General features: G+C 44.9%; 2 protein-coding genes across 6 annotated transcripts; one reads left to right on the top strand and one right to left on the bottom strand.

Moving 5' to 3' along the window:
• Positions 1-1,326: 1,326 nt before the first annotated feature.
• LOC118392400 (coiled-coil domain-containing protein 3-like) lies at positions 1,327-10,514 on the bottom strand. Of its 2 annotated transcripts, none has more exons than XM_035784361.2 (4): positions 10,414-10,514; positions 9,211-9,592; positions 8,730-8,904; positions 1,327-2,103 (listed from the first exon to the last, which is right to left on the bottom strand). In XM_035784361.2, the coding sequence occupies exons 2-4, from the start codon at positions 9,588-9,590 to the stop codon at positions 1,795-1,797; spliced, it is 864 nt and encodes a 287-aa protein (XP_035640254.1). In that variant the 5' UTR covers positions 9,591-9,592; positions 10,414-10,514; the 3' UTR covers positions 1,327-1,794. The 2 variants fall into 2 exon arrangements, with proteins under 2 accessions (XP_035640254.1, XP_035640253.1); XM_035784360.2 differs by lacking the exon at positions 10,414-10,514 and adding an exon at positions 9,789-10,350.
• A 685-nt stretch (positions 10,515-11,199) lies between these two features.
• On the top strand, positions 11,200-19,275 carry optn (optineurin). 4 transcript variants are annotated; one of them, XM_052460261.1, is made up of 13 exons: positions 11,200-11,368; positions 12,735-12,880; positions 13,083-13,246; positions 13,513-13,671; positions 13,782-13,954; positions 14,024-14,177; positions 14,767-14,882; positions 15,020-15,169; positions 15,386-15,470; positions 15,605-15,757; positions 17,842-17,984; positions 18,090-18,181; positions 18,384-19,275. In XM_052460261.1, exons 2-13 carry the CDS (start codon positions 12,739-12,741, stop codon positions 18,503-18,505), a joined length of 1,653 nt encoding a protein of 550 aa, XP_052316221.1. In that variant the 5' UTR covers positions 11,200-11,368; positions 12,735-12,738; the 3' UTR covers positions 18,506-19,275. The 4 variants fall into 4 exon arrangements, with proteins under 4 accessions (XP_052316221.1, XP_052316219.1, XP_052316222.1 ...); XM_052460259.1 differs by having other exon boundaries at positions 13,083-13,285; XM_052460262.1 differs by having other exon boundaries at positions 13,083-13,285; positions 18,090-18,209.
• Positions 19,276-19,679: the final 404 nt, after the last annotated feature.

The following is a 19,679-nucleotide window of genomic DNA, read 5'->3' as shown; positions in this document are numbered from 1 at the left end:
CACAGCCCCTCATCCCTCCCACTCTCTCCTCTGTGCCCAGATACACAGCCCCTCATCCCTCCCACTCTCTCCTCTGTGCCCAGATACACAGCCCCTCATCCCTCCCACTCTCTCCTCTGTGCCCAGATACACAGCCCCTCATCCCTTCCACTCTCTCCTCTGTGCCCAGATACACAGCCCCTCATCCCTTCCACTCTCTCCTCTGTGCCCAGATACACAGCCCCTCATCCCTTCCACTCTCTCCTCTGTGCCCAGATACACAGCCCCTCATCCCTCCCACTCTCTCCTCTGTGCCCAGATACACAACCCCTCATCCCTCCCACTCTCTCCTCTGTGCCCAGATACACAGCCCCTCATCCCTTCCACTCTCTCCGCTGTGCCCAGATACACAGCCCCTCATCCCTCCCACTCTCTCCTCTGTGCCCAGATACACAGCCCCTCATCCCTCCCACTCTCTCCTCTGTGCCCAGATACACAGCCCCTCATCCCTCCCACTCTCTCCTCTGTGCCCAGATACACAGCCCCTCATCCCTTCCACTCTCTCATATTTAGGCTCCATAGGTGGCCTACAATCGATGGGATACACTGAAATGGCAACCAGAACGATCTTTCTCTCCTTCCTCGTTCTCCCCCTTTTCCTACTCCATCATCACATCTTCCTTGTCTTGCTTTTCCCCATCCTCATCCTTTTCCTCATTCTTCTCTGTCCCTTTCCTCATCTCTAGCTTCTAGAAAATGGCAGGCAATGGGTCCATCTGATTAACTGTAGATGGATCTGAGCTGGTATGTTGGTGATTTTCTCTGGGCCCAGAAAAGCACGCAAGCACATTCCGTTCTGCTCTGTGTCCCTAGCATAGACTGACAGACTATAGAAGAGTGGAGGGTGTGTGTGTGTGTGTGTGTGTGTGTGTGTGTGTGTGTGTGTGTGTGTGTGTGTGTGTGTGTGTGTGTGTGTGTGTGGTCCCCTACAGTTACAGGTATTTGTTTTCCTGTGCTCACAGACCCAGATGAAGATTGAGGCTGTAGGGGTCTTCGTGATGAGGTTCAAGTCTTAGGACACGAACTCTGGCAAAGGGGGAGGGCAGTAAAGACTGTGTGTGTGTCTGTCTCTGTGGGGGTGGCACATCTGGCTTTATCCCACAGTGCCTGGAGGAGAGAGGGAAACCCATTGAGCCTGTAACAGCAACCCACAACTCTCTCTTTCATCCTCCACTCTTTTCTTTACCTCTTTTTTTTATACCAATAATGGAATTTCAGTTTGTGTTTAGTTTGTTTGGCCAAAAACAACAGATTGTGTAATCTGGAAATAAAACACCCAAGAGTTAGTAATCATGATTAGAGTTTATATGCAGCTTCAGTAATACATTCATATATAATAATCCCAATGCCTCATGGTCATTCTCTTTGGTGGTGCTGACACGAGGACAGCAACAGACAACACATGCCCACAGACACACCAACCAGAAAGCAACCTCACTTTCTTCATTCACTCTAGCCATTCACTCATCATATACTCACTCTAAATTAAATCATTTCATCTGTCTATCCATCAGCTGTATGACAGTGCTGTGTATTAATAGGAGCTATACGCTATCTCTCCCTCTCATTCTCTCGAGTCATTCACTAATACAAATTGGACAAAATTGCTATTCGAGGGCTACTTGATGCCCTCTCTATGTAATGTGTGTAGGAACTACAGTATATATGGCACTAAATGAGTATTGAGTGTGTGCCTGTGAACAACAGGAATTAGAGAGACTGCCCAGCAGTCTTTAACAACATCCAGTCCAGAGACTAAAGCGGTGTGTGTGGCGTGCGGTGTAACACAGTCTCCTGGTATCTGCTGGGCGTAGCCTCCTGTGTGATAGTATTGAGTTGGTGCCCAGCCCGTCTCTCCACTGACCTCAGCCTCTCCTCCAGCCCTTGCCTTTCCTGCTCCGCTTGGCGCTGGCTCTTCCTGGCGTTCCGGAGGGAGCGCTTCACCTTCCGGACGCGCTCCTTCAGCTGCCTGTTCCTCCTCTCCAGCTGGCCCAGGCGCTCCTGCTGCTTCCTGCTCTTCTCCTCCTCCTCGAACAGAGCCCCCTGCACCGAGGAGCACAGGAGCTGGAGGGGATGGGGAGGGAGGAGGAAGAGTGAGAGAGGTGTGTGTGTGGAGAGAGAGAGAAATTAAATCAACATTGGATGGAAATATCTATTAGCAGAAGTGTCATTCACCTAATCATTTTAAAGGGGGTGCACTATCTGGTGAACTTTTTAATGTACAACTCGATGATACTTGTGTCCCGCCATTTTCAAAGGGCATGACACTCAATTTGTGAAATCAGTGTCTGAATATGTATTTGAGCACAGTGCAACAGGGAAGTTGACCTGAGGGTCTTCTGTAAACATGGGGACGAATACAGCATGCCAGTAAGTATGTTGTCGGTTGGCATCAGGAGGAGAGCGTGAGAGCCCCAGTGACGACATCTTCCCATCAATGTGTGTTCCTCTGGTTCGCCTTAGTTACTTCTCCTTGGCTGGTGCCTTTCTTCTCCTAAGGGTTTCTGACAGACCTGACGCTCTGTGTGTGTGTGCATGCGTGTGTGTGTGCGTGTTACATGCTCAGGCTTGATGAACACAGGGGTTGTGAGAGAGACCACAGGGAGTAGGGGCCCTGACTCTTTAAGGGCTCTAAGACCCACTTATCATGAGTTTGGGTGGAAGAAGCTCTGAGGAACAGTACTGTAGCTAGTCCCGCCCCCTCCAATGAGTCAAGGTGCAATGTAGCCTCTGTGGAATATAGTACCCCATCATCTCTCCCGGAGTTATGGCGGTTCTGAGGGGCCATCATTTTCCAGCTCATTGGAGGGGGCGAGACCTCTCTGTGGGGTTTCCCCTCCTAATGCTACGTTAGGCTTCAGGTCAGCATTTCGTCCAATAGCTAGCTCTCAAAACATTCTGCCCTAACGAGCATCCCATCTCCCTTTAAACAAAAGTGGTATCTGGGAGGAAAAACATGATAGTTCAAATAATTTAGCTCTATGCTGTAACTCCTAAAGTCCAGTATAGAGTCCTGACTGTTAAATGTGCAGACAGTGTGCACTCCAAAAATATGTTGGGTTGTTTGGATGACCCAACTGTTGGGTTGCAGGTATTGGGTCACTTAGTTGAGTTGTTTTCTATAAAAAGAGCAAGGTTGTTGATGTTGGGTTATTGAGATATGACCTACCAGGTCAGATCAGAACACTGGAGGCGTGGCTTATTAGCGGCGTAGCTTTCAGGAAGTTGTTTTTGGCCACCTGTGAGGGTAACTGTAATTCCAGTTCATCTGTTGTATTGTCATGACGTGTTAAGGTTGAATACTGGCACTTTTGTAACTTTAATGACGCTTACACAAGTGTGAGTTATATATTTGGAAAGGTACCACTTTGTTACAATATTTAAATAGTGTTATTAATTGTATATTAGAACGTAATGTGCAAAAATATTCAAGAAACATTGAAATGTGCAGTGTACAAACTTAACATGATGAACTGAAATGACATTCACTCCCACGGGTGGCCCAAAAAAGAACCCTGAAATACACACCCCTAATAGGCCACACCTCCTGAAAATAACCATTGAATTACATAACATTACCCAACATAAATCTGAATAAAAACCCAACTGATGGTTAAATTAACCCATGTTTGGGTAATCCAAACAACCCAACAGGTTGGGTTATTCACACACCCCCCAACTAGCTGGGTAAAGATAACCCAGCATATGTTCAATATTTACCCAGCGCTGGGTTAGCAAATAATGTAAATTTGGTTGTTTTTAACAGTGTAGTGATAGTTTACCTCAGAAAAACTAAACCACCCAATCAAAGTTCCCTCACATTTTTGGGGGGCACTGAGCAAATGTTAGGTTTTGTGAGTGGAAACTATAAAGTTTAAGTGGCTGTTCCACTGGATGTCATAAGGTGTATGCACCAATTTGTAAGTCGCTCTGGATAAGAGCGTCTGCTAAATGACTTAAATGTAAATGTAATGTAAATGAAACTTGACATTTTTTGCAAAATCCGCCACGCATCTACCATGAACATTGAGGATGTACCCTTACTATTTTAGACAGTAGCCAACTACACCAATGGAGCCAATCCCATAACATTTTCACATGGAAATAGTTTTTGATTTCTATGATATAGCCTACAGTAGCCTAATATGTGGTGTTAAATGCAGGCCTAAATTGAATTAAACGTTTTTACATTATGAAGGGCTTATTATGATTTTTTTTTAACTTGGTCTCTAACTCAAAATTCAAAGGCACTCGCACATCTGAACTGTCCTTTTTGCAGGTGCATGGTAACAGTTTAACATGGGAACAAAGAAGAAACCCGCAAACTGCTCTTGTTCGTATCACTGCTTTTGTATTTTTTTCTACTTGGTCTGTAACACCATGGGCCAAATAGGTGGCTGTAAATTGCATTGTATGCTGCAAGAAACATCTTTACAAAATAAAAGGCATTATTATTACCATGCAGAGAATTAAACAAATATCGGCTAACCCTCTGCATATTTGCTTATTTGTATAGTCAAGCCTGTGTCAAAATGCAACACTGCCCTTTTAATAAAGACAAGATTTTATCGAATCGCTTTTCAAAGACGGCTTGAAATGTAGCCTACGCGTTTTGTGCTCTTGTAGGAAGCAGAATCTCCCCACTGTTCACCTATACTTATCTATAACTGGGCTAATAACTCGTTAACTAGCAAAGAATATCAACAAATGTGAACACCACGGCTCTGCGCTCTGATCTGAACTGATCGCTCATGGGCTACCTCTGCCAGTAGAATTCTACTCCGTTGCGCTCTGGCTCTACATACAAGAAGATAAGACTCAATCTTGCAAAGTTAGATTTGTTTTGGTTTGTTGCATTGGAAATGGGCTGATATAATGTTGATTCGATCACAGAAAAAACGTTGATCTATATAGTGCAAACTAATGGGGTGGTCTCAGTGAAGTTCAATCACTTGCTTTTCTGTGCAGCCTGGCATTTCTCCGGTGTGGCAGTCCTGGAGGAGGTGCGCGGCCACGCACACGGCAGTTTAAATGGGACATTGCACCCAATCCAGGGACCTGGTAGTCTGCCTGAAACCAAACCCAGTGTCTTTCTGACTTCCGAATCTGGAAAGCTCGTTTTGCTGTTGTCTGCAAGACAAATGAAGGGGGCTGTGTTTTTTGACTGATTCAAAACCAACAGGGACAGTGCAGCCCCCTTCCAATACACCTGTTGGATTTTCAGATCTAAACAACGAGAGTTCTCAAGCCCCCAGGGAAAAAAACAATCCAAACTCAACATTTTTTTGTGCTAATATTGCACCAACAAACGGACTCCTGTCCAGACCAGTGTGTGGCGTTTCTCCCTCGCTGTTTACCACATTAGTCGCGGGCTAGGGACCTGGTACTTTGGGACATTATCCAAAGCTAACTCCCAACCATCGACCCATCTATCTATCCCCAGCACCACCTGTCAAAACATCCGGGTGTTACCTGCTTGCTGTGGAGGATCATCTGTGTAAACACCACTTAGAGAAACAAGCACACAGACACACAAAGACACGTACACCAAGAAACACACAAACCCATTACCACACACAGCAGTCTACCCTCTGACCTGAACTGAGGTCCTCCTTCTTACAGCCTCTGAGCAGCTGTAAAACCTTAATCTAAACACCGTCTGTGTGTGTGAGTAATGCGACTGTGTGTGTGTATGAGTAGTGTGTGTGTGTGTGTGTGAGTAGTGTGTGTGTGTGTGTGTGTGTGTGTGTGTGTGTGTGTGTGTGTGTGTGTGTGTGTGTGTGTGTGTGTGTGTGTGTGAGTAATGTGACTGTGTGTGTGTGTGTGTGACTGAATGTGCAACAAGATCCCACTATTTTACCAATTTGACTTCAGATTTTGACATTTGTTCCCATTTCTCCTAACATAACATGTATGTATCCAAACGTCCTCAACGGTGGTTAAGTTTGGGATGGGGTTACTGTTACAACAGAAACGATGACAGTTCAATTAGGCATTCATTCCAAATGGTTAGATTTGCACTGGGATTTAACACACGACCCTTGGAGCCAGAGCTCGCAGTTTACGCCCGTCCACCATCCCCATCCACAACGCCTGACCAAATCACAAGCATACTTGATGGTAACAGTGCTCACCGTTGCCCCTAGTGGAAGGTTTGTAAGCCCTTTCCTGGCTACCTGGACGGACGTCAAATTTCGCCTTGGATCTTGGTTGGTGTGTATGCATGCAGGTCTGCTCGAGTTACAGTGTGGCAGCCACAGTATGGAGCATACACTGTCCTTCTGTTTGGCAGAGTACACACTGAATACTCCACTGAGTGCATGTATGGGGGAGTTGGGCGGAAGGGGGTCTAATTTGAGATTTCCATGCCCTAGGGAAGAAGGCTAGGGTGCATTAGATGACAAAGGATTTACCCTTGCTGTGACTGAATTCAACTAAATGAAACATTAAAAGGGGTTAGAAAGGGAGGGCTATTGCATTATTATTACTACAGTTCTGGACATCAGGTAGGACTGACTGAGTCACAGAACACACTGACTGTTATGAAGATGCTTAGAGGCGATCCTGCATTTAGGCTGGAAAAGCATTGCGGGACTGGGCATTTGTTCATATGAGAGACCCAGATCTGTCCCGACATCTCCCTATAACTCCAGTCTCTTTATCTCTCCCTCCCTCTCTTTTCTCTCTCCCCTATATGTCTTTGTTTTCCTCCCTCCTTCTTTCTCTCTCTCTCTTACCGGTCTCTATTTATCTCTCATTTATCAACCCCTGCAGAATTTTCTCTATAATAAAGGAGAGGAAGTCTTTTGAGAGAAGGAATTCTGAGGACAAAATGTCCATGGATTCGTTTTGGCGCTCCGGAACCGCTCTGGAGTGCATAAGAAGGGGTTTAATCGAGTGCTAATTGGGGGTTTGGGTGTAAGTGGAGGCGCTCTCATATTACCTTCCCATCCAGCTTTCCAGCCTGCATGGGATGTCCATCTGGAACCTCAGCGTCCCCACAGGAAAACTACAGAGCAGACAGCGCTAGACTCATCATCCGAGCCTCTCCCAGCCAATCCCTAACTAACCACCATCTGTCCAACACATCGCTGAAGAGAGCCTCAGTCACATGTTAACCTCACACCTGTGTGTGTGTGTGTGTCTGTGTGCAGTGATGTAGTGGTAATAAAATAGGTGGGTAAACTCTGATCGTCGGCCGTTGTGAAAAAAGTAACACTCCTTATACTTTCAATGCATTTTCCAGCAAAAAGGGAGTAAACTGCATTCAGTTGCGTTTACCCTCCACTACACCACTGCGTGTGGGTGTGTGTGAGCTGTGGTTCCATTAATCGGTTCCCACAGGGTTTGTAGTATAATTTTTAAGCCTGTTTTTCTCCCATTAACTTTGTCTATATTTCCATAGCGTAAACTCTGACAACACACACATCTGCTCCTCCACATGGACACACCCCCCTCCTAAGGTTACGACCCCTGCATGTCAGTACCTGGGCTCACACCACGCAGTGTCTTTAACCCCTAACCTCTCAACCCGTTAACCCATCAGAAACTCAACACCCTGCGTGTCACAAGTCTTCGGTCAACGTATTACAGGCTCTCTGGGATAGACACAAGAAGAGAAGACCTGACCACTGTACCTCTGAGGTTTCGCATGACATCATCCCTCCACTCCAGTCTCCCTGAGACCCCGTTCCATTTCAGTGCCTGCAGGTCTTGAAAACAATGGGTACGTAGGTGTAATCCACATACATGACCAAGCGAAGCCTCAAGCATGTTGCTAACACCTATCCAGTCCTTTCAGGTCTACAGATCTGTGAACACCCGAAGGGGTATGACTAGGAGCATGTGACCAGGTCAGCGACAGTCTTTGGTCCAGTGAACCTTGGGAATGGCTGAGTGTGTGTCTGTATTGTCTTGACCTCAGTAGAAATACATCTCATGCCTAGGGAATCAGAGGAGACAGGAGGTCACATGACTTAATCAATGACTGCTTTGATCTCAGAGTCAGGTTAGTCTAGTTAAGCAGCGTGACCTAGACACACACAAACACACGGTCAGCTGGGTGGGCAGTCTGTGTGTTGGTGCGGTCTTTGTGTCTGATTCTTAAATTGTGTCTCTATAGCTAAGGAGACAGGTCAATACATCTCACACAACAGAGTACTGTCTGAGGATGATGGTGGCTCAGAGGTGAATGTCTGACTGTGTGTGTCTGTGCGTTACTCTGTGAAGGTCAGCGAGATGATTGCTGCAGATGTACACACATCTGGAGAAAGGTGCTGTATCCAGGGGCAACCAGGTTGTAAAGAATAGAGTTTAATATAGCTTGCCTTAGTTACAACCCTACTCTGCTACACGTGTGTGTGTGTGTGTGTGTGTGTGTGTGTGTGTGTGTGTGTGTGTGTGTGGTAGGTGTGTGTGTGGTAGGTGTGTGCCAGCATGCGTGCACGTGTGTGCACGTGTGGCTGTCTGTTGACATTTTACAAGCAGGTAGTACTTATATTTCCAGCTGTTCGGACCCAGAAAACCCTACCCTGCCTTCTCATCTCTCTTCCTGCCCCTTTCCCATCTCCATTCATATACCTTTTCCCCTATTTTCCTCCCTTTATCTCTCTTTCTCCCTCTCAAACCCATATTCCCCTCTAGCTACCCCCCCATTATGTACAGCGCATGCAGTGTGTTGCGTGGCCTACCCTGCTGTCCTCTTGGGGGTCCCACTCTGGGGAGAAGGTCTGGAGGGGTTGGCCATGGGAGCAGTTGGAGAACTGGAACAGGCTGGAGAACGTACGGCGATTCTCTACGGTGTCTGGGAAGATGGCGTCCTGGAAGTTGACCCCGTGGGGCTGGATGTTGTAGTTCTCATCCATCCTGTAGGAGGTAAACCAACAAACACTGTGAGTGACTGAGTGCATGCTTCCTATAGGGTCAAAACGTGACCTCTAAAGGGGCTCAAATCTGTATTATATCACCCAGTACATCGAGAAAGAAGAGGATAGAGGAGCTAAATATTGTAGGCCTATATACTGTAAAGTATATGTCATGTTTTTGTGTATATTTATGATGCATCACACTCTTAAATGTATTTGTGATTCTGTGCGATGTACACAGGTTCCCGGTCACCAGGTCATCCTGACTCACCAGGTCATCCTGACTCACCAGGTCATCCTGACTCACCGGAGGAAGAAGATATAGGAGTAGTTCTCCATCACGGTGTGAGACTGGCACGACAGGTACCCCAGCCCTGTCAGGTTGAGGCGCGAGCCCGCCGGCACCTCCAGCATGCTGCCCCACGCCTGGTCGCACATGAGTTCCACCTCTGCGAAGTAGAGCAACCCTTCCTCAGCGCCCTCATAACCATACAGAGAGTTGTAGATGCCCTCTGCCCCGCCATACTCCTCCCGGTGAATTGCCAGCACCTTGGCATACACAATGATCTCTGCCAGTTCCGCACGGCAGCTCTCACTCAGTGGACGCCACTCGGTGGGCAGTTGGCACCCGTACGCAACGCTCGCCATGGAGCCAAGAGCGAGAAGCAAAGGGGCAAAGGTCGTCATGTCTGGCACAAATCCGAAAAAAAAAAATATTATGGAAATAAATATATAAAAACATTTACAATAAAAGTTCCTTTATATCCAGTGATAGGGGCATATAATAACGGCACTGTTCGTATTGTTGAATTATAGTCCGTTAAAATGGTTCCAGTTCAAAGTTGGATGAAAACTATTTGACAGATCACACACAAATAAACAGACCTGCTCCTGGCGTTAAATCTGAGTCCGTTTGTCAGTCCGTTAAAGACAGAGTATATCCACATACAAATAATCCAATGTTATGACCCAGTGTTTAAGTGCGCATTTTTTGAGCCCGGTGCAGCGCAAGTCCAGTCCCATTCAAAGACATTCCAGAAGGCTCCTCAAAGCACCTTCATTCTCAAAGATCTCTCCGACCAATGAGACTGCACCAAAGTTTACACAGCCAATCCTTGAACCGCCCCTGATTTACTACAAAAACTTTTTAATAGGCTTTATTACATAAATATTTGAAACGGTTTGGAGGAATGCAGGCATGCGCGCTGGTGACGCTCTCATTCTGTTACTTTTGTTGTTGTTGCTTGTTTATTCTTTTTGACACGTCAAGCATTGTGTGATTTCTTGGCCAAATTAAATGAATGTGGTCTTGTCTATGTTGTGCATTAAAGTATTTGTCAAGGAACAGTAGGCATGCTTGCTTGTCCAAATATGTGTAAGCATTTATTAGTACGATAATATGTGATTGTTAATAAATAGCCAATGACATAATGTAGGCCTATATTTTTAATATCATATGGCCATACATACATACATACATACATACATACATACATACATACATACATACCCAGAGGAGACTAGTGGGACGAGCTATAGGAGGACGGGCTCATTGAAATGGAATAAATTGAACGGAGTCAAGCATGTTGTTTCCATACGTTTGATACGTTCCATTGATTCCCTTTCAGCCATACAATGAGACCGTCCTCCTATCGCGCCTCCCACCAGCCTCTGACTCACATTTCATATGGTTGAACAACTGCCTACACGAGACGAGCCGACTGCTGCAGGGATTTTCCATGCACTTTTTTTTCTCCAAGCGAATGTTGCCATCTAGTGGACATTTGAAGGACCTGCAAACCAACAACATTTGTGGTCCCAAGGCAAGCCAATTATACCTCACTGTATTGTTCATTCTGAAGTGCCCATATAGCCTCTCATCCTTCATAGTCATACACTCATTTTACTACTCAGTTTCTATGTTTTTATAATTATACAGTGTCATAGTGCAGTAGGCAGATGGTGGGTAAATTAGCCAAAAGGCGGTCCTATTTCATTAGATTGATGTGAAAATAGTCTACAATATAGGCTGAAAAAATTCTCAATTCTCCAATGAAATTGTCAAATAAATGATTGATTAGTCGGCTTTCTGATCTCATAATGGGTTTACCAGGCAAATGTCACTCCTTGACCAAAAGTGCAAGGTCACTCCTTACGGGAAAACCCGCTGGAATAGCAGTCCATGACGTCACTGTCAGACGCTCTGTGGGTCAGTTCGAGGGTGTCACTAACGCAGCTATTCACTGATTTGCAAAATATATAGATGCATCTACGGCTTTTGAAGGCAAACCAGCGTCAACTCCATTTGATTGAAGATTTGATCATCACACACCCTTTTTTGTGACGTGACGTTAAGACAAGGAAATGCTGTAAACCAATAACAAGTCCGAAGAAAAACGAAACAGAAGTGTTTTGATCTTAGAAAAGAAGTATCCGAGTTCTTTCAAGGTGTATTTTAATCACGTGTGAGTATTGAAATCGCGATTAATTTGTTAGGCCTAGGTGTAATGTGACGCACTAACAGTTTAGGAAGTATGATTTCGTTTTCACCTTGTTTTTACCCCAGCTAGCTAAAGAAGCAGTCAAATATGGTACATTGTTGTATCGTTGAAGGTAACGTTTGGTAGAATTTCAAATGAGGAAGGGAAAGAGAAAGGAGTAGGAGAAAAGGGGGCAGCCTTGGCTGCTGTAAGTCAACATATGTTCTGAGTCAGTAGTGGTGCCTTTTGTGATGTTATTTTAGAGTATTTGGGGGGTTAGCTCCGACTGGGACTGAACCACCGGTCCAGCGAAAGCCAACACCTTATGACGCGTTCAAACAAACTGGAAAATCTTCCGAGTTAAATGCGTTCATGACAACTGGGGATTCGGTAAAAAAAACGAGCTCCGTCTTGAAAGTGTTTTGAACGGTCATCCAACCCCGAATTCCAAGTTGGGAACTCGGGTCTCTTTCTCGAGCGCCGACTTCCCGAACCTTAAGATCACTGACGTCATGATTCGACCTCGTTTTTTCCCTAGCTCCTGGTTGTCTTGAAAGCACAATAAACCCAGGGGTGTCAAACTCATTCCATGGAGGGCAGAGTGACTGCTGGTTTTTGGTTCCTCCTTTCAATTTGTGTCCAATTTAGACCAACAACCAAGTGAGGGGAGTTCCTAACTAATCAGTGACCTTAACGTAGCAATCAAGTACAAGGGAGGAGTGAAAACCAGCAGTCAATTAGCCCTCCATGGAATGAGTTTGACACAACATAACCTTTTCAGTTTCCCAAACCCGGTCCTCGCAACCCAAAGGGGTGCACGTTTTGGTTTTTGCCCAAAGCTTGATGATTAGTTGGTTATTTGAATCAATTGTGTAGTGCTGTGGCAGAAATAAAAACGCGCACCGAATTTGGGAAACACTGAGTTACAACAAGAGGTCCTTTACGCCAAAAGGTCTGAACCTCTTGAGGAGTTCGCTAGGTGTTCCTTTAAGGTCGCTACAATATACACTCCGTCACAGACCTGTGGAGGTTTATTAAATTACATGAAAAGTGGCCAGCGCACTCAGGCAGGCTGCTGAGCTTCCTACCACGTGACAGCTGCTGATAAGATTATTCAATAACGGATATTGCCCAGTGTACATGAGTCATTGTGTGCAATAGTATTCCTTCACACCTCTGACAAGGCGTGCTGTTGTTTTGATGCATACAGATCTAGAAGATATATAACATCTGATTGTCCTTGCATGGGGCTTCGCTAGAATCAGAATCCCTATTCTCATTCTAGTGTATTCCATGGTCTGAGAATGTATTGTCCACTTGCATGTCTCCACACCTCCTCACCTTGCTGTAGAGTGATGGCGTCCAGCTCCCCCATGGTGAACGGGGACGTCTCCCGGGGTCCGAGCTCCCACCCCGGCCACAGCCCCACCACAGGCACCCTGGAGGAAACGCTGCAGCAGATGAACCGCCTCATCCAGGAGAACCGAGACCTGAAGGGTGAGGCATGGAGAGGGGACCAGAATGTGGTTCAGCCTTAAAGCTCATTGAGAATCTCCTGTATGGGGCGGGGACATTAGGATGTTACGGCATATGAGGTTCTGATTGTCTTGCACTAGCTGATTATGTGATTGACTGCTCTGTCCGTGTGTGTTTCTGTGTGTTTTACAGTAATGTACTCTCTGTGTATCTTCCCCTGTAGAGGCGCTGAAGCAAACCAACGTGTCGATGAAGGAGCGCTTCGAGGGTCTGTCTGTGTGGAGGGAGAAGCAGAGGGAGGAGAAGGAGTTCCTGGAGGGGAGGCTGGATGAGGCACGCAGCCGTATGGAGGCCCTCTCCTCACACAACCAGGAGCTCAGCATGAAGGTGGAGGAGCTGGAGGGAGGAGGAGAGGGGAAGGGACAGGTGTGAGAGAGAAGGCTAGTGTTCACAAGGTTACTCTGGCTAGACCACACAATCTGCTTATTAAGTGAGAAATTATTGTATGGAGGATTTTTGTAGATTTTGTATAACAAAATAAGAGGCTTAGAAAAGAAAGATGGTGTGTTTAAAAAAAATATAGTAGAATATGGATAGATAGATATACTGCTGGGCAGACTGTTTTGTCTTTATCTGTGCTGTGTCGCCTCCAGGCCGAGACAGCCAATCAGAATTCAGAACTGGAGGCGCTGCGTGCCCAACTGGTGCGTCTGCAGGCTGAGAAGAATGACCTGGTGGCCATGAACTCTGAACTCCAGCTCAAGACAGGTCAGGGGTCAGAGGATGACTCCTTCATAGAGATCAGGTTTGCTGTGAGTGACACTCACTTACTCCATCCATTCATATTAAAAGGGTGTGTGTCTTGATTTTTCGTGTGTGTGTGTGTGTGTGTGTGTGTGTGTGTGTGTGTGTGTGTGTGTAGAAAGAGGATACTGGAAAGGAGCTGTATCATAACGAAAGGGACCCCAGGTATGACATGAGTGTATCCAGGCAGGAGTCTGAGGAGCTGACTGTCAGCCAGCTGCTCCAGTCCCTGAGGAAGGAGACCCAGAGGGTGGAGAGGCTACAAATCGAGCTCCAGGCTACCAGATCCAGGTGGGCCGCATTTCTGCCTGGGCTTTATGTTTGGGTGGAACCGAAGACTGATGTTCCTATGTCTTTCAGAATCACAGAGCTGGAGGAGAAAGAAACTAACACGGAGAGCTCCACACAGACCTCACTACTGCCAGAGGTGGTTTCCCCAGCACTAGCCAACACAGCATGTGGTACTGAGCCAGAACCAGCGGAGGCGCCCCAACAGAACTCTGGGAAGGAGAAGGTAGATACACAGATAGGCTGGTTAAGAGCTTGTCTCTCACCCTGTAAGAACAGGCAAGATATTGAGATTGAAATGTATTAATGTACAGTATGTAATAGGGATTTTCCAGATGATTTAAAGTAAATCAATGTGGTTTAATACAAGTTGCCACAGGGAGACACCTCCAGCACAGAAGCAGGCCCTTATAGTCTCGTCTCACTCCACCAATGTTCTGTGTAAAAACCCGCTGAGAGGCTTGTAGGAAGTCACAACATCAGCTGCTACAGAATCACACTGCCCCAGAATACAATAACAATCAGTGTCCTTGGTCCTTGTACCTCCAGTCTGGGGTCAATCACTATCAACAGACATGAACAATACATAACATTCAGTATCAAGTCTCGTGACCATCAATCAGTACACGAGTGTCCCAAATAAAACCTGGAAATCCTGTGTATTACAGGAAGAGGGAACACAAATGTGCTAAGCGTTGTGTTATTTACTCTTAACTGAATATTAACTTTATTAAATGTCCCCATTACAGTGTCCTGACCCTTAGCTTCTTGATCAGAACTGTCAGTTTGTTGGACTGTTCTCTGTTGTGTGTCAGGCTGTGTCAGAGGTGGAGAATCTGAAGGCTCAGATGATGACCCTGTTTAATGAGCTACAGCAGGCTCAGAGCAAACTGGGCGAGGCTGAGGGCATGAAGAAGAACCTGCAGGACAGGTGAGAGAGACGGAGAGCAGAGAGCTACATAGACAATGGAAACATGTAAACTATGCTAACCTTGCTCATTCCCTTTCCCCCAATACGCTCTTTCACTTTCCCTCTATCCCACTCTCTGTATTTCTCTATCTCTGTAGATGTAGGGATGTGGAGCAGGAGGTTGTGACTCTGACAGCCCAGCTGGTAGAGAAGCAGGAGGTACAGAGTGAGAATGACAGACTGAAGCTGCAGGTGGACAGCATGAAGGCCCAGAGCCAGCTTGAGCAGAGGAAGGCTGGAGAGGAGAGGTGGGACGGCAGTCAAGCATGCACGCACACTCTCACTCAGACATATTCCTACTCCCCCAACACTATTGGGCCATTCCCTAGGGTGGGGTCTTGGGACAGAAATTCCCTGCTCCTCTTTTGAAACCCCCCTTATCAGTTTCCACTGGTCAATGCCATGAGTTTCTATATCTAAATACTCCTTAGTCATCATGAGTCAGTTGCCCCTCCCCTCCTCAGGACTAACCTGACCCAGCTGAAGGATGCCTACACCAAGCTATTCGAGGACTACAACGAGTTGAAGCAAGCGAGCAAGAACCAAGAGGTGACCACACTACTTAGCCTCTGTTAAACAGAAGTCGGTCTAGTTTGGCACTTTGAACTGTTTTGTCCTTTGTCAAAATGGTATGGCATGGTGAAGGTGATGAATCTGACCGTTGCCCTCTTTGTGGCCTCCAGCCACTGGTCACTAAGGAGGTGGGAGACCTGCAGACCAGACTGGATGCAGCAGAGAAGGCCCTGGCTGCTAAGCAACAGCAGATAGATGTCATGAAGCAGGAGATGTATCAGAAGGAGAAGGAGCTGGAAACAATCTCTGTGTTTCAGGCTCAGGTAGGTTTTCTGTGTGTGTTCTCAATCTAGTTGTGTGTGTGTGTGTGTCATGTGAATTGAGCTGGAGGTGTGTGTGTGTGTTCTCACACTTGGAAAAAGATTAAACCATTCTTATTTACTTAGTGAACTCTGTGAACATTTGGAGTTGTACAGCATCTCTTAAAAGTGACATTTGAGTGACTGTCAGTGAAGGCAGCTTCTTGGTTAAACCAGTAATTCAATTAATTCAGGCTAAGTACCCTTCCAAAAAAGTGTAACAGTTTATATTTTCATGAGGTGAAATAGGTGCCACTGTCTCTTATTTTATTTTTATATTTAAAAAATAATAAGTATACTTCAACTCAGACTGGCTTGATTTTAAATATGAATATGCATTAATGAATGAAATAATTCAATGAAACACAAGAAAGAAGGTAGTAGGCAATCTTTACTCGTCATTTGGGTCAAGAATTCAATAATCAGCAGTTTGACTTCCGTGTGCAGTACTGGTATCTCCAACGACGGTCTCTGAAAGTACACAATACATTTTGAGGTAAAGATTATTGTTGTTGAAACATCGCTCCCCTGAACTACATCACACACATAATTTGAATGGTAGCTTCCCGGCCCCAACTAGGTAGTTCAGGCCTGGGACTTGCCAAGAGATGATCTCATCAAAGTAGTTGATATAGGGGGTCCACTGACAGTCCTGGTTACGGTAGCTGTTGACTCGACAGCAGTAGAACTTCCACCTGTGACACAGTGATGGAAATCATACATGTATAGTATAACACACAGTCAATATTGTCAAAAACTTGTTTTCTTTCAAATACTTCAGTGGCACTTTGTGGAACCAATGGAATAGTCTCAAAAGTGCAAATGCTGCTCATATGGCACTCCAAGCAGGCTCAATCAACCGCTCAAAGTATTTGGAAAAAAATGAAATGTACCAATTGAACATATGATCTGGTAAACATTGAGGTTTTACTCACCTTCTGTCCTCATAGTGTGATAGCTGTTCACCCCAGTTAGGACATAGTTTTGGGGGCATTTGAAGCTGAACTCTTGATCAAAGTAATTTACGTAAGGAGACCAGAGGCACTCAGGCTCTTGAGACAAATGTGTCTTTGCACTCACAAAGTCCCACACACGGTCTTCATAGTAGTTCACATGTTGACTGAAATTAGATACATGACAATGCACATATTAATAGTTGAAATGATTTGAAAACAAAAAATGCATTTGAAGTTTTTATTTTATTTGATATGCCCAATATCAACAGTACAGTGCAGCGCACCTACTGGTCTATGCAGAACAATGAGATCATTTGGTTTATAATTGGTGATGAAAAGTAAAACGGCACTAATGATTGGAGTAGACATTTCATTTTGGTAGAAGATTGATAGTAAGCAGATAAGAACAGCCTTTTGCCTTTTCACACTATTTACGTGGGAGATGGATTGTCTTGAAGGGCAGTTAAACTGTAAAGGCTGGTCAAATTGTTTTTCCCATCGGAGTTCTGCAACTCACAAGCAAGGAAATGATCAACTGATTCCATATACACAGCATCATTATGTAAATGATGCCCGTTGACCAAGACTCCAGCAAGAAGCAGAATATAGAAATTGGGTCCGTTCATGGCTTCTCTGAGTGTGATCTCAACAAAACAGCACAAGCAAGGTTAATGCTCCACTTATAGAACTCGACCCAAGCGGTGTACTTGAATAATGTTTGAGCAAGTGTATTGCTGGCATCATTCAAAATGAGTTCGCAACATCCTTTCTCAGAAACATACATTTTTCATGAACTATCCGTCTTAACTCTTGAGTTATGGTTTACGACCCCCCCCAGGGGCTTGTTGGTCCGTTGTTAGTCCCTCAATTATACAACATTTACAATATCTTTTGCATATAACATTTTATTTGGCTGAAATTAAATGTATAACCAATACACTCCATTCTGTATATGACATTCACATTTATATCTATACAACAATGCAGCCACACCTTTATAATCATTGACACGTATAGACAAATGTTTTGTCTGTCTGATTTTATATGCGTAGGTATCATTTTAATAATGCGTGTGTGCTATTCATTGTCCAGGCGGAGGTGTACTCGTCTGACTTTTACGCGGAGCGAGCAGCTCGGGAGAAGATTCACGAGGAGAAAGAACGTCTGTCTGCTCAGCTGGACTTTGTCAAGAAACAGAACACTCAGCTACAGGATGAGATGGACTCACTGGGCAGGTGCGCATCAGATTATATATTGGTCATGTGATCACAGATTGGTCATGTTGGGTCACGTTCACTGCCATTTTGGATCCACCGCCTGACTACGTCTGGTTTCTGTAGGCAATCTCTGAGCGATATGCAGAGAAGACACATGCCACGTGGGGGCAATCCACATGGAGGTGCTGCTCCACACAACATGGAAGGAGCCAGAGGTACCGGACAGTACCTGGCTTTTGCAAGGTTCAAGCCAGGGCACATCATATTGTTTTCTGCCAATTAAATGTGATCTCATATTTATTTTTATGATGAAAACCCTCTGCTCCTCTCCATCTCACATTATTTACAACAACGATAAATGATGTAATTGTGTGTATATAAGGGAATAGAGTTACCATACCACTGTGTGTCTGATAGGTGGTGATGCCAGGGACTGGCAGCAGCAGGGGAATATACCGGAGCACGTCTGCCCCAAGTGTAACGAGATCCTACCAGACCTGGATAGCCTGCAGATTCACATCATGGACTGCATCATCTGAGCCTTCATCATAGTCATCAGCAACAACAAAGACAACTGCCGCAGATGCACCATAATCAGATTCTTCCTCTTCATCATCATCTGATTTGTGGCAGAGTAAAATGCCGCCTTTATGCTCTAAAAAGTGTGTTTATTTTGCAGTTCGGGGCTATGTTGCTCTGGTCTGTTTTAGCACATGTAACTATAATATAAAATGTGTTCTTACAGTGCACAACTAGACACACTTTTGCTTTGTTAGAGGGGTGAAATATATTGCGTTTATTATGCTGTTCGGTGGTAAATGGAGAACTGGAATTTGTATTTTAAGTTTGGTAACTTTGTTTTCTTATTGACAGCCGTCTGCCACTTAGTTTCTTGCTAAAGCGTTCGTTTTTAATAATTTGTTTTATTAAATGCTTATTACGGATTTTCGCGTGATTCAATTTAATTAAGCTGTAATTCTGTTTCGATTAAGGTTATGAATAGATTACATTTACAGCATAGACATTTAGTTTTGAATAATTCGAAAATCTTTTGCTTCAACGGAGGGAAGGATGCCTAAGACACTTTAATGTTGCTTTGTAAATGTATATTGCACATACATTTTATCCATCATTGTCATGGTTTGTACATTAATAATTAAACCTATTTACAGCTTATGTAGCCTGCAGGAAGAATGACTATGCAAGGGAGTGTGTACCGTATTAGATCACTTCTCTATCCAGATGTATTTACAAATCATGTGATTCTGTAAAATAATTATGAAAATATGTAATAAAGGTGTTATTGGTACAGTAGGCTGTTTCTGTCTGTTGCACACACATCTGATGGCACCTGAAAAAATGCAACATGAGAGTACTCACCATGGATATAGAACGGAATCTGCTTTATATCTATGGGATAAAGCAGCTCGAGCTGCAACAAACACCCAAACTGGACCGTTTTATTTCAATGTCTTCATTCAAAGACTCAATAATGGACACTTACTGACAGTTGTGGCTGCTTTGCGTGGTGTATTGTCTCTTCCTTCTTGCCATTTGCTGTTGTCGGTGCCCAGTAATGTTTGTACCGTGTTGTGCTGCTGCCATACTATGTTTGTCTTTGGTCTCTCATTTTGTAATATCGTGTTGTCTCTCTGGTCGTGACGTGTGTTTGTCCCATATTTTTATGTTTAATCCCAACCCCCGTCATTGTAA

The sequence above is a fragment of the Oncorhynchus keta genome, chromosome 13 (genome assembly GCF_023373465.1).
Source record: "Oncorhynchus keta strain PuntledgeMale-10-30-2019 chromosome 13, Oket_V2, whole genome shotgun sequence".
Taxonomy (NCBI): Eukaryota; Metazoa; Chordata; class Actinopteri; order Salmoniformes; family Salmonidae; genus Oncorhynchus; species Oncorhynchus keta.
The sequence above is the reverse complement of the archived record's forward strand: the minus strand, read 5'-3'. Positions and strand labels throughout refer to the sequence as shown.